Source organism: Pelodiscus sinensis, chromosome 13 (genome assembly GCF_049634645.1).
Source record: "Pelodiscus sinensis isolate JC-2024 chromosome 13, ASM4963464v1, whole genome shotgun sequence".
In the NCBI taxonomy this organism is placed as follows: Eukaryota; Metazoa; Chordata; order Testudines; family Trionychidae; genus Pelodiscus; species Pelodiscus sinensis.
Window position 1 is genome coordinate 26,551,072 of NC_134723.1, and position 13,939 is coordinate 26,565,010.

The window sequence follows — 13,939 nt, forward strand, 5'->3', positions numbered from 1 at the left end:
TGCAGTAGAATGAACCAGTGACAGTATGGCTGATCTGGTTAGGTCCTGTGTTGGTGTTGCTGGTGTATATATGTGGGCAGAGTTGGCACCGAGGTTTGTTGCATGGATTGGTTCCTGAGTTAGAGTTATTATGGTGCGGCGTGTAGTTGCTGGTGAGAATATGTTTCAGATTGGCGGGTTGTCTGTGGGCAAGGACTGGCCTGCCTCCCAAGGCCTGTGAAAGTGAGGGATCATTGTCCAGGATGGGTTGTAGATCACTGACGATACGTTGGAGAGGTTTTAGCTGAGGACTGTAGGTGATGGCCAGTGGTGTTCTGTTGGTTTCTTTCTTGGGCTTGTCCTGTAGCAGGAGGCTTCTGGGTACACGTCTGGCTCTGTCAATCTGTCTCCTCATTTCCTCGTGTGGGTATCGTAGTTTACAGAATGTTTGTTGAAGATCTTGTAGGTGTAGGTCTCTGTCTGAGGGGTTGGAGCATACGTGGTTGTAACTTAGTGCTTGGCTGTAAACAATGGATCGTGTGGTGTGTCCAGGATGGAAGCTGGAAGCATGCAGGTAAGTATAGTGGTCCTTAGGCTTTCGGTATAAGGTGGTGTTGATGTGACCATCACTTATTTGCGCCGTGGTGTCCAGGAAATGGACCTCCCATGTAGACTGGTCCATGCTGAAGTTGATGGTGGGGTGGAACCTGTTGAAATCGTGGTGAAATTCTTCCAGAGTCTCCTTCCCATGGGTCCAGATGATGAAGATGTCATCGATGTAGCGTAGGTAGAGAAGGGGCATAAGTGGACGAGAGCTGAGGAAGCGTTGTTCCGGGTCAGCCATAAAAATGTTGGCGTATTGTGGGGCCATGCAGGTGCCCATAGCAGTGCCGCTGGTCTGGAGGTATATATTGTCACCAAATCTGAAATAGTTGTGTGTGAGGATAAATTCACAGAGTTCAGCCACCAGTTGTGCTGTGGCATCATCAGGGATACTGTTCCTGACAGCTCGTACTCCATCTGCATGTGGGATGTTTGTGTAAAGAGCCTCTACATCCATGGTGGCTAGGATGGTGTTTTCTGGAAGAGCACCAATGCATTGTAGTTTTCTCAGGAAATCCGTAGTGTCGCGGAGGTAAGTGGGAGTGCTGGTGGCGTAGGGTCTGAGTAGAGAGTCAACATATCCAGACAGTCCTTCAGTGAGAGTGCCAATGCCCGAGATGATGGGGCATCCGGGATTTCCAGGTTTGTGGATCTTGGGTAATAGATAGAACAACCCTGGTCGGGGCTCTACGGGTGTGTCAATTTGTTCCTGTGCTTGTGTAGGGAGTGTCCTGAGCAGATGGTGCAGTTTCTTAGCGTATTCCTTAATGGGACCTGAGGAAAGAGGCCTATAGAATTTGGTATTGGAGAGTTGTCTAGCAGCCTCCTTTTGGTAGTCAGGCCTGTCCATGATGACAACAGCACCTCCTTTGTCAGCTCAGCAGGCGGGAGCTGACTGCTGCCTTGCGCTGTGGGCTCCGCAGTATAAAACTTATATTGCAGAACCTGCAGCTTAGCTGGCTCCCCGGGGGTAGGGCCAGCAGCCAGAAGCGGGCTCCCAGCGCATGCTAGTTTCTGGCCCTGCTTCTGGGGAGCTGGATGTGCGGCAGGCTGTGCAACATAAGCTTTATATACTGCAGAGCCCTCAGCATGTACCTGTGTAATCCCTAAGGGTATGTCTACACTACCCCGCTAGTTCGAACTAGCCGGGCTAATGTAGTCATCCCCAGTTGCAAATGAAGCCCGGGATTTGAATTTCCCGGGCTTCATTTGCATGAAGCTGGCCGGCGCCATTTTTAAATGCCGGCTAGTTCGGACCCTGTGCCGCGTGTAGCCACGCGGCACGGGGTACGAACTAGCCGGCATTTAAAAATGGCGCCGGCCGGCTTCATGCAAATGAAGCCTGGGATATTCAAATCCCGGGCTTCATTTGCAACTGCGAATGACTACATTACCCCCGCTAGTTCGAACTAGCGGGGTAGTGTAGACATACCCTAAGATACTCAGCTGTTACATGATTACTTAGTTAACCACTTTTTAACATCCCTAGTTTTAACCAAATTGTAGACTGCTACTGTTAAAGTAATAGTAAAACCCTGATTTTTGAACACCTGACTGCTAATGTTAACAAATACCACTTAACGTATATATTCCTTTCCATACTAATTGAAAAAGTGTTTGATAATGTCACAGGGTGGTAAGCCTGGCCCTCTTGGAGGCAGGGTGTTGAGCCAATCAGGCCCCGCCTGGTGTGCTCCACACTGTAGTGGCTACAGTCCAGTTTAGTTCTAATCAATAGCAGCACCTGTCAGCCAGTCAGTAGGCCCCAAAAACTGAGTCAGTAGCAGCCCCCAATCAGGGCCCAAAGGCTAAGTTAGTAGCAAGTGCTCCCTATTGCAGGGCAGTAAGGCCTGCTGGCACAAACCAGTAGTAGTGTGATGCCCTCCTTGGGGGTTAATGGAGTGGGAGTAAGGGGACCTGGGCCCTCCCTCTCCACCAGGTGCCAGCCCAGGGTCCTGTCAGTTGTAGGTGTGTCCCACCACTAGCTCAGCAGGTAATCGGCCCAAAACATGTTGAGCTCCCGAGGAGTTCCAATTCCCCACCTTGAGCTACTTCCTACCCTGTTCAGGATTGCCGGCCTCTTCCCCACCTGCGTCCTCCAAGCTGGTCACTTCCCCATCCAGTCTCTGCTGGCTGTCCTCTGCTGTGGCATCTGTCTGCTTCTCCTCCACTTCCTCCTCCTGAGCTATGGCAGAAGCTCCTTCCAGCAGGGCTGTGGGGGTGGGGCTCTCTCAGCCATATAGCCCTGGATGACTGCTTCCAGCCCAGTGCAAGGTTGCTACACCCGGTCATAGGTAATAGTAAATTCTGTTTATTCTTTTAAGTAGTTTTAAGTGAACACTGAAATGATAAAAGAAACTAACATTTATTTTATGTATGTGTGTGTATGTATGTTACTATGATGTCATTATATGCTCAGTAACGCACCAGAAGAGGTTTCAATAAGTAGAGAGTTACATGCTCTATTGTCCCATGGCATTGCAAATTCATGATTTTTCTCTTTCCACACGCTATTTACTCCACATTTTATCATTCTTATTAATCATTTTGATTAATTTATCTTTTAGTTTAACATAAATAGTATTCTTCTTTACTATAATTGAGCTCTATTTTAATTGAAATAGTTGCATACAATTTTTCAGAAAATTAACACAGTGCAAAAGGGTTACAACTCAAAAACAGACTCTATTTTGTATCAAGGAATAAAGATTTTTATAGTTTCCCAAAATCAGTTCATTTGGGAGGAAAACAGTTGCAACTTGAAATACAACTTTTTATAGCACTAATCAGAGAGACTGTGTGCAACTCAAAATAGTTAAAGCGTTAAAGTGTCAGCGATTGTACCCTGTCGTATAAATGTGTTCGCATTAATGAAAAACAGAAAAAAAATCACATTCTTTTTATTTTTATGTTGTTCATGGTGAATGCCAAGTAAATAAAGGTAAAATTTCATTCTAGACTTTTCATTTTTTTTGTATATTGAATGTTGCATGTGTGTATGCCAAAGTCATAGTTTGCCTAGGGCGCTAAAAACCCTTGGGCTGGCCCTGTCTGGCTTCCTTGAATTTTTCTTTATTGCCTGGGACCTGTCCATAATTGTTACTAAAAATATTTATTGCAAAATCTTAGCCTTAATAATGAGGTACTCACCAAGCTAAGGTATATAAGCATTACTTTAACATACATTTTAAATAATAATGGTCTGGCTTTTGCAGACTTTTTTCAGCCATTTGCCCATACCCTCATTCCCCCCCCCCCCCCCCACAGTTTTTCTCTGAATAATCCATCCCGACTTCTAAAATAGGCTGATCTGTAATCAAATCTGTATATGGAGCCTTCCACAACATGCTGATCAGATAATATGGAAGGCTCCATTTGAGCAGAGAGCTGCATTCATAGATTCCACAGATGCCTGAGAATGTTACAGAGCAAAGCCCTCCTTCCATACCCTTTCCTTCCTTGTTTTTCCCACACTCCTGTAATCCATAACTGCATCATTGTGTGACAGATAAGAATCATAGAACCATAGAGCTGGAAGAGACCTCAGAAGGTCATCAAGTCCAGCCCCCTGCTCTAGGCAGGACCAATCCCAACTAAATAAACACGGCCAGGGCTTTGTCAAGCCGAGACTTAAACACCTCTAGGGATGGATGAAGCAAAATGCAGGACAATGTAGCACTTTAAAGACTAACAAGATGGTTTATTAGATGATGAGCTTTCGTGGGCCAGACCCACTTCCTCAGATCAAATAGTGGAAGAAAATAGTCACAACCATATATACCAAAGGGGATGGAGACTCCACTACTTGCCTAGGTAACCCATTCCAGTGCTTCACTACCCTCCTTTGTGTAGTTCTGCTTTTTAAGAATAAATCTGATACGTTTGTCTTCGATGACTAATCCAGTTCAGCAGATCTCAGGGTTTTAATATAAAAAATATTGAGACAAGGTAATAATTTTGCTCTGAGAGAAGTGTATACAGGATAACAGAGCTTAAGTTTCTGAAATGGGCAGACTGCTTCTAGGAGCAGCCTGAGGCCGGCTGTGGCAGCTGGCGCCCCAGGTGGAAGGCACGATCAGCGCCCCCACCTGCACAGCCATCAATGGCCATGACGTAATCATGGGGCGCCCTGTGTCGTCATCATCAGGCGCCCGGGCCGGTGGCACCCTAGGCAACTGCCTACTTTGCCTAGGCTCACGGGCCACCCTTGACTGCTTCTGTGTTAGAACCTCTCGCATCCAACCAAGTAGTTGTAACACAGGTGAACATAAGTTAAGTACCGGTAATGGTTTTCATAGAGACAGGCTCAAACCCCCTTCAAAGTGAGCACTAAAGGGCAAATGACAGTAGAGAAGTGTCACTAAAGTAGATGTTGGAATTAATATTTGAAATTAGAATGGGAAACTAACAAACACTAATTTAACCATACTTTTTTTAAAATTAAATTAAAAGCCCAAATGATATTTATACAATTGCTCTAAACATGCCTAAACTGTCTAAATACTAAGCAATTTATTACATACAAACAATAACAAAACGTTTAACGATTTGATCAAGATACTTCGATGGGCTATGCCCAATGGGTGCTAAGCAGAAGCATCTTGTGAGGGGTATGTGGTATGAGTCCCTCCCTCCCCCCGCCCCTCCGTTTTACTGCTTAGCTGGGACTGAGCATGTTCAATAACACTGCTAAAGCTTAGTTATCTTCCCTCACTCTGCCACCTCATTATTGGCAGGCATTGATCATCTCTGGTGTGTAGAACCATATTAGTAGGGCCCTACCAAATTCATGGCCGTGGAAAAACACATTGTGAACCGTGAAATCTGGTCTTTTCTGTGCCTTTACTCTAGAGTAGACTGATTTTGGGGGGTGGGAGGAGGACCAGAGTTCTCAAATTGGTGATCCTGACCTAAAGGGAGTTGCAGGGGGATCATTAGGGTATTTTGGGAGGGTGGGGTTGTATTGCCAGCATTATTTCTGCACTGCATTCAGACCTGAGCAGCGACTGTTTACCAGATACCCAGCTCTGAAGGTAGCACCCAACAGCAGCGGTAGTAAGTAACACACCACATGCCACCCTTGTTTCTCTGCTGCTGCCTTCAGTTACTACACTGTGAAATTTCATATTTCTATAGCTGAAATAATTAAATTTACTATTTTAAAAAGCCTATGAGCAAAATGAATTGTGAATTTGATAAGGCTCTACATATTGGTCACCTCCAGCCTGGTTAGGCAGGTATTAGCAATGAACCTTTTAAGAGCTTAGTTTTTAATACTCTTCAGCAAATAAGTGATGCCATTGCTAATTACTGATTAAGGTAAACAGCAATTTGAGACTATTCAACTTTATTTCCAGTCTTGACTTGGATAAGATTTACAAGGCCGTTCCTCCCTGTATCTTTCCCTCCTCCTTATGAATCAGGTTTTCCATTGCTCCTGAGTTCACATGAACTGTAATACTGCTATGTGTTTGGGAAGGCCATGTTGTCTCATTTTAAGACTGATTCTTTTTGTTATGTTTAAAACCATTTGCCGTCACCCTTATCAATGAGAGGCATTTTTTTAAAGAAACTTTCCATTATCTCATTAGTCATTCTTTGAACTGGACATCTATTTCCTTATTTTATTCTTTCTGGTCTTATTATTTTCAAGGCCAGCCTTCTACTTGTAAAGAAAGGTCCTGATTAACACCACACATGTATTTCCTTAACCAAATTTAAGATAACTTTAATACTTTAATTTCATGCTAAAAGCTATTTGAGATTAAACTAGTGGGCTATATTAGCTTCTATCTTTTAATATTGCATTTGGCTAATGTTTTTTTTTTCCTTTTCAAGGTTTCGCTAGAGCAAAAAAATGCAACCATTATCTATGACCCTAAACTCCAGAATCCAGAGTCCCTTCAGGAAGTTATAGATGACATGGGATTTGATGCTACCTTGGCTGATTCCGACCCACAACCTGTCTTACCTGACACTACTTTTCTAACCATTCCTGCTCAGTCACCTGTAACATGTGAACAGATCTGTAACACCCTACTAAAGATCAAAGGCATCTTGGATGTTAAAATTTCCTCTGACCAAAAGACTGCAGTTGTGACATTCATTTCTTCCATTATAAATGGCAACCAGATTATTCAAATGATGCCGGTCTTAGATTTGAATACTGCAGTACCAGAGAAGACATCTGGGACTAGTGAAACATGTGATGTTGTATTAAGGTTAAAGGTAGTGGGGATGACCTGCCATTCTTGCACCAGCACCATTGAAGGAAAGATTGGCAAACTGAAAGGGGTACTGCGAATTAAAGGTAACACTTCAGTTTAATTTTACATCTAGATTGTTAATTAACAATGCTGAAACAAACTGGTTCAGAGGGACAGTTCATCTGTGTTCCAGTTCCATGTTTTGGAACACAAGTGAAAATGAGTTTGATTTGATATTAGATTTTAACGGGAGCATTCTAGTTTCTTTTTCTTCTCCAGTGAATAAACACTTGCCTACTTTACAAACCATATGATACAGTGCATCATTTCTGCTCAAGAGTCTTCCAGGCCTAGAGACATAAGAAAATAGTCCAGCTTATTGGCCTTGCACGAATGCCTTACATTTTAATTGGGTTGGGGGTATTAGTGTTCCTATTTTTTTTCATAGCTCTAATTACGTTTAATGGCTTCTTATTCATCTAACTTTAAATAACCAATAATGGTATATGTAAGGTAGTGTCATAAATGGAGATGGCAGAAACCCCTATTTGTCTATTACATAAAGAAAATGACTTGGGTCTACAATAGAAGAGGGGTTTTTAATGTTAATACAAGAAATAGCTAACATGCTTGTGGGCGAGGCATGAACCTTCTAGGAAAAGGTCAAAAAATGGGCAACAGATGGTTATATCTGTTGCAATCTTAGGCACCGGAGGCAGAAAAACAGTTTTCAAAAACTGGGTACAGTTCTTTAAAAAGTACCTAAGTTCCTTTTTCAATTATTTATGTTCTAAAGAGCCTAACTCCATCCCAGTGAGTGTAAAACACTTTGAAAATTTTACTCCATTGACCTGATCCGGTGCTCATAGGACTTTCTATGGTCAGTGATATTTAAATGGAATATTATGAGGAGGGGATGGCAGCAAAGACACTAATAGTTTTTTTCTGTTTAATTTTTAGTCTCCCTGGACAATCAGGAAGCTGTTGTTGTGCATCAGCCTCATATGATTACAGCAGAAGAAATCAAAAACCAAATTGAAGCGGCAGGTTTCACAGCATTTATCAAAAAACAGCCCAGACCCCTCTCTCTGGGTGTTATTGATCTGGAGCGTTTAAAGAACACCCAAACCAAAGGTTCAGAGGGAATGCATCAGACAAGTCCAAAACATACTAACAGCTTAAAGGCTGTTGTTTTTAGAGTCGACGGCATGCACTGCAATTCATGTGTCTTAAATATTCAGAGCCACATATCAGCACTCCCATCTGTAGCAAGCATAGTAGTTTCTTTAGAGAAGAAAACAGCTACTGTAAAGTATGACTCAGACTTGATCAGCATAGATGCGCTTAGAGGAGCCATAGAGGCAGTATCACCAGAGACATTTAAAGTCAGTCTTCCTGATGAGTATGAAAATGTAGAGCTTTTCAATGCACAGATATCTCCAGTAAAGTCTTCTCAGAGAGCTTTAAACAGCACCAACCAGTCCATTATTCAAGTTACTGTGGTAAATATTGAGGGAATGACTTGTAATTCTTGTGTGCAATCAATTGAGGGAGTCATTTCCCAAAAGCCAGGTGTGAAATCAATATGTGTGTCTCTTGTGAATCATAATGGGACTATAAAATATGACCCTCTCCTAACTTGTCCAGAAGACTTAAGATCTGCAATAGAGGATATGGGATTTGATGCTTCTTTATCAGGTAATGCCAAGCTACAATTTTTGTATTGTGTTTGTATGACTAATTCACTTCCATTTAACATGTCATAGTGTCTTGAATTAAATTGACAGAATTAGGGATCCAGATTCAGCTTGCTGAATGAGGTCAATTTAGCACTTTTACACCAAGAATCAGGTCATGTTAGCGACATCACTCAAGAAGGTAAATTTTTCACACCCTTGAGTGATGTAGTTATACTGACCTAATTTCCTAATATAGATCAGGTTGAGTACCATTCAGGCATATAACCAGGAGTCATTCTCTGCCCCAGAAAGCTCACCATCAGCAAAACAGACAGGTTACAACAGAAGGATGGAATGCTAAATATGGTGGGCAAGAGTGAGTAAAAAAAGTAACAAAATGAAGACGGTTGAGAAGAAAAATAGAAATCACAGTTTATCTGTTGCATAATCAGTACCTAATGGAAGTGATCTCAAAGCATCAGAGCAGAGGTAGGCTTTAAAGAGTTATTTGATTTAGCACCCACAGAGCACATTCATGCATCTGTCTGACAGGGTAAGAGCAAATTCTGTTCTCAGTCAGGAATACTACAATAATATGCACTCAAGTTATGTAGGAGGCAAAGGGTTAACTGGAGCAGACCTCCTTGCCTGTGGTGTGATGTGACAGGCCGGGCTGGAGCAGTTCCCCCTCCTGCCTGTGGCATGACATGGTATGCCCAGCTGGGCTGGAGCTGTCCTCTGCCGTGGGATCCCAGTCAACTGGTTAAACCTACTGGTTAACTTTTTAAATGGGAGTTTATATCCCTAATGTTATGTTGTTTCCAGATTATAACTCTTTTCATGAGTTGTTAGTAAATTCATGATTTGTGATGTTTTCTCCACCCTCCTCACCCTCAGCAAAAACAGAACCATTGGTATTAATAACTCAGCCTTCACTGGACGTGTTGTTAGACTCTCAGGATAATATACTATACAAAACAGCGTCACACTCCAAAGGGTCACCAGTCCATGATGATAAACAAGAAGCAAAGACTCCATCGAAGTGTTACATCCAGGTCACTGGCATGACTTGTGCTTCCTGCGTGGCAAATATTGAGAGAAATTTGAGGAGAGAAGATGGTGAGAGATATTTCAGTGAAACCTGTTAAACTTTTAAATGTGTTCTGAAGATGTCTTTACAGCCTTTGTAGTGGAATTTTAATGTGAGGTTACAGAGAGAAACACCCACTGTGGAATTTTGATTGCTTATAGTGTACATCCTACATCTGGGCTACTCAACATTGGAAGCCACAATGAAACTCTCAGCACATGTCAAAGGCCGCAATTCAAGTGTGGTTGCATATACATGCAAATATCTATGCAAATAGCTTCTTTCACACAGTGCTTCTGGTACTTCCTCCCTTGGAGCTAGAAACACCGACACCCTGTACCCATCTGTTCCAGCCAGCCCATCTGCTTGTATCTTTCAGTGCTCACCCCACTTGGGAGACACCTCACTGTTGTGGAGTGTGTTCCCAGTGGAGGCCACATTCAAAGGATCCCACCCGCGGGCCGTGTGTAGAGCCCCATGTAAACCCAAACAGCACCATGGGCCGTAAACAAATGGGCCGTGGGCCGCATGCAGGCTGTGTGTTGAGTAGCCCTGTCCTACAGACTGTTCTTTTACGGAGTATAGTGTGGGCACACTAATTATTGCATTGCACCATTGCCACTCTTGATAGATAGTAGCCTAAACTGCCTTGTCGGGAGTGGAATTCTAGCACTCAGAGGATTAAACACATTGTAAAATCAACTTTGATTTTTAGGGAGATGAAAACAAAGTTTTATAAGCTGTAGTCCCAAAGCATAAGGAAGAGTAGACAAGGTAACAAAGTTTAAGCTTCTCATTTCGTCAGTACATCACTCCCCTATGCACTGTAACTGCAGCTTATATAAAACTCTGTTCCCATACTTCCAGGTACATACGTCTGTTTGCCTGTCCCATAGTATGTTGTTAATTAGCATTCAGTGTGTGTAACACATTGGCAATGTACAATACAGGGAGTCTCCTGCACTTCGAGCACAAAGCAGTTGTTAATGATATACACAGTGGATCTTAAGTCCTTAAAAGCTCTGGTCAGTACAAAATGAATTGTTGCAGCTTTTTAACAGGCCAAGTAATTCTTTTTAACATGGCATTCATTTTTCTGTTAATGTTTTAGATTTGTTTTCTCTCTGTTATTTCTCTCTTAGAAGTTAGACAATTGCACTTTGTTCAACACACTTAAAATTCTTTCCAGATTTTCAGTGTTAGCTAATTCTCCCTACTGTGCAGACAAATACATGGGCTGTGTCCAGACTCAAGGTTTTTTTTCGAAAAAAGTAGCAAAGCCCCGGAGCACGCGGGCAGCGGACAGCCCAGACGCGTCTGGGCTGTCCGCTGCCCGTGTGTTCCGCCGCTTTGCTTCCTCTCCCTGGTCTGCTGGAGACCAGGGAGAGGACCCCGTTCGTAACTGCGGATCCGACATAAATCAGATCCGCGTAACTCGGGGACTGCCTGTACAAATATTGGAGAGCATGAAAACCTTTTCAAACTGTGTTTCTTAAATTTCTTAAAAACAATTTTTGAAAAAAAATTGAGAATATTTTAGAGCTCTTTAATTTATCATAAATTGAACTGTTTTTTAAATTAACCAACTGAAGAAGTAAGTCTTGCACTTTGTTCAACACACTTAAAATTCCTTCCAGATTTTCAGCGTTAGCTAACTACCCCAACTATGCAGTTTCCCTTAGTTTCTCTCAAATTCCTTTACCTCTAGTCATAGGGCTTGTCTTCACTACTGGCTGGAGTGACAGGGCTGGGATTGATTCAGTGAGGGTCAATTTATCAAGTCTAGTATAGACACTATAAATCAATTGCCAATTGCTCTCCTGTTGACTCTGGTATTCCACCTCAATGAGAAGCACAAGGTAGAGTGTTTCTTGTTCACGTATCACAGGAAAGACATGTAATAAGTAGAGCTAAGTAAGTCGATGTCACATCGCTGAAGTTGTGTAACTTGGATTTCTCTCCCCCATAGTGTAGACCTACCATCAGACTCTTCCAGTACACGTTACCTCAGAGCCTACATTCTATTGTTTGTTTTGAAAGTGCCCATACAGTATGCCCAGGCTACCTGTTACCTACATTCACTAAAATTGTGGAATTGCTAGCCTCCCGCTATATGGTGATAGAGGTTACAGTATTTTTACTAAAATAAATGTTTGCACATTGTTCTAATACAATGTTTAATTAACACTACTTCCTGGTTGTCTGTTTCTAGGAATACATTCTGTGCTTGTTGCTCTAATGGCAGGGAAGGCAGAAGTGAGGTATAACCCTGCTATCATAGAGCCAGCAGTCATCGCGGATCTAATCCGTGAAATGGGATTTGGAGCTTCTGTCATGGAAAACTATGATGGAGATGGAATTTTAGAACTTGTTGTAAGTAGATTATTTTAATAAATAACCATATCAATCATTTATAACTGTTTAACATGCATGTGTAATGATTATATTTCCTAGAAAACTTTCCATACAGAGGATTGTGTGGTTTAAAGAAAATAGGTACAGGTTGAAACTCTCTTACCCAGGATTCTCTGGTCTGGCAACATCCATGCTCCGATAGAGAGTCCTGGTTGAGGGCGAATGTCAAGGATCCCTGTAGGGCTGGCAGAGCTGTGGGCTGCACACAGTGAGCTTGCCATCAGTGCATTGCAGCAGGTCTTCCCAGTTGTGTTGGGGGACATGCGTGTGGCTGCCTAGTGGGGCTGGGAGTTACAGTAGCTTGGTGGGGCAGGGATTTGCAGCACACAGCTATCTGGTGGGTCCCAGAGCCCCAGTGTGGCACACACAGCTGCCTAGGGGGACCCACGGCCACAGCACAGCATATTCAGCTACCCAGCAGGACCCAGATCCCCAGCGTAGCATGCGTGGCTGCCCGGAGGGACCCAGATGCACAGCGCAGCACGCATGGCTGCCCTGAAGTTCCCAGAGTCAGGGCAGCAATGGCTGCCCAGTGGGGTTGGCAGGGCAGTGGGGTCAGCAGGAGGTGAGGAGATGGCCAGGAGGCCAGCGGGCTGGGGAAGAGGGGCGGAATCAGGGGGTCCAGAAATGACCTCCCCTGGTCTGGCAAAATCTCTCATCCAGGACCCATCAGGTCCCAAGGGTGCCAGACCAGTGAGGTCCAATCTGTATTTGTTAAAGTGTAACTACATTTGGCTGCTTTTGTTGGATAAAATCGGTATTTAAGAGGACATTGTAAGCTTTTCTATTGATAATTACAAGATAAAATCAAGATTCTGATAAAGCACATGTACATAATATAGAGTTTAAAAAATACATTATTTAAAAAATGGCAAGAGTTCTTATAGTTCTTTGATGTTTATAGGGGATTTACAGGGAGATCTAAGAATAGCAACACCAAACATGGTTTTGAATAGGTTTCTCTGTTTTAATGTCACTAGAATGTCTCACAACTCTTAATTCTAACAATAGTCCTGTGATATACAGAAGTAAAGTTACCCCTGGTTAAAACACTTTCCCAAAGTTACACAGGAAGAACCAGGGAACTGAGCCCATGGTTCTTGAATCCCAGTCTAGAACTTCAACCAGTAGACCAGCCTTCTTTTCTTGTTGCCTCTTCCCTATGTTGCATATTCCTGCAGAGTATGGGTACGTCTAGACTACATGCCTCTGTCGCCAGAGGCATGTAGATTAGGCTACCAGGCATAGGAAAATGAAGTGGCGATTTAAATTCCTGGAATGAGGTTTACTTGGGTGGTCGACAAATGCCTTTGATGTCGACACCCGCGCGTCCAGACTACCGCGCTGAGCCGACAAACAGCTGATCGGCTCAGCGCGGCAGCCATGTAAATTTAAATGAAGCGGCGATTATTTAAATCGCCGCTTAATTTTCCTATGCCTGGTCGCCAGAGGCATGTAGATGAGGCTACAGAGGCATGTAGTCTAGACGTAGCCTATGTCATCTGCAGTGTCAATTCCAGCTTTGTTACTTGTAAATGTTTTCTTCCAGAGCTTAAGGATAAAGCATGCATGTGAGCACCTCTAGAACAACACTTGAGAATGATGTCGTCATGCTAAGTCTGAGATAAAAAGTGTGACTGTCCATCAACAAAATAGCTGAACTTAAAAAACAACAAATGGTCTGGTAGCACTTTATAGACTAACAAAACATGTAGCTACTTTTCACCTGGTGTACAGTCCAATGTTGAATAAAAATAACCTTGGTCTACACTAGGAACTGAGTAGAAATGGGGGGAAGCTGTTTTCACCTCTAGACTTTAATCTTTGTTACGGTTATCTTAGAGATTGATTTTACCAATAATATGTAGACAATTTTTAGATGAAAATGTGACTTTCAAATAGAATATCTTTGTTAGTGGAAGCCATGCATGGGTGGATGAGAAACAAATCCAGTAATGCATGTCAAA

The 13,939-nt window shown here is 42.9% G+C and overlaps 1 protein-coding gene across 2 annotated transcripts in view; it reads left to right on the forward strand.

Annotated features, from left to right (window-relative positions):
* Positions 1-13,939, forward strand: part of ATP7A (ATPase copper transporting alpha) — a 64,448-nt gene that overhangs the window by 33,530 nt on the left and 16,979 nt on the right. For both annotated transcript variants that reach the window (XM_075940899.1, XM_075940900.1), the window contains exons 3-6: positions 6,421-6,892; positions 7,749-8,486; positions 9,365-9,586; positions 11,770-11,930. In XM_075940899.1, the coding sequence (XP_075797014.1) occupies positions 6,421-6,892; positions 7,749-8,486; positions 9,365-9,586; positions 11,770-11,930 (1,593 nt within the window). The remainder of the gene's footprint in view (positions 1-6,420; positions 6,893-7,748; positions 8,487-9,364; positions 9,587-11,769; positions 11,931-13,939) is intronic.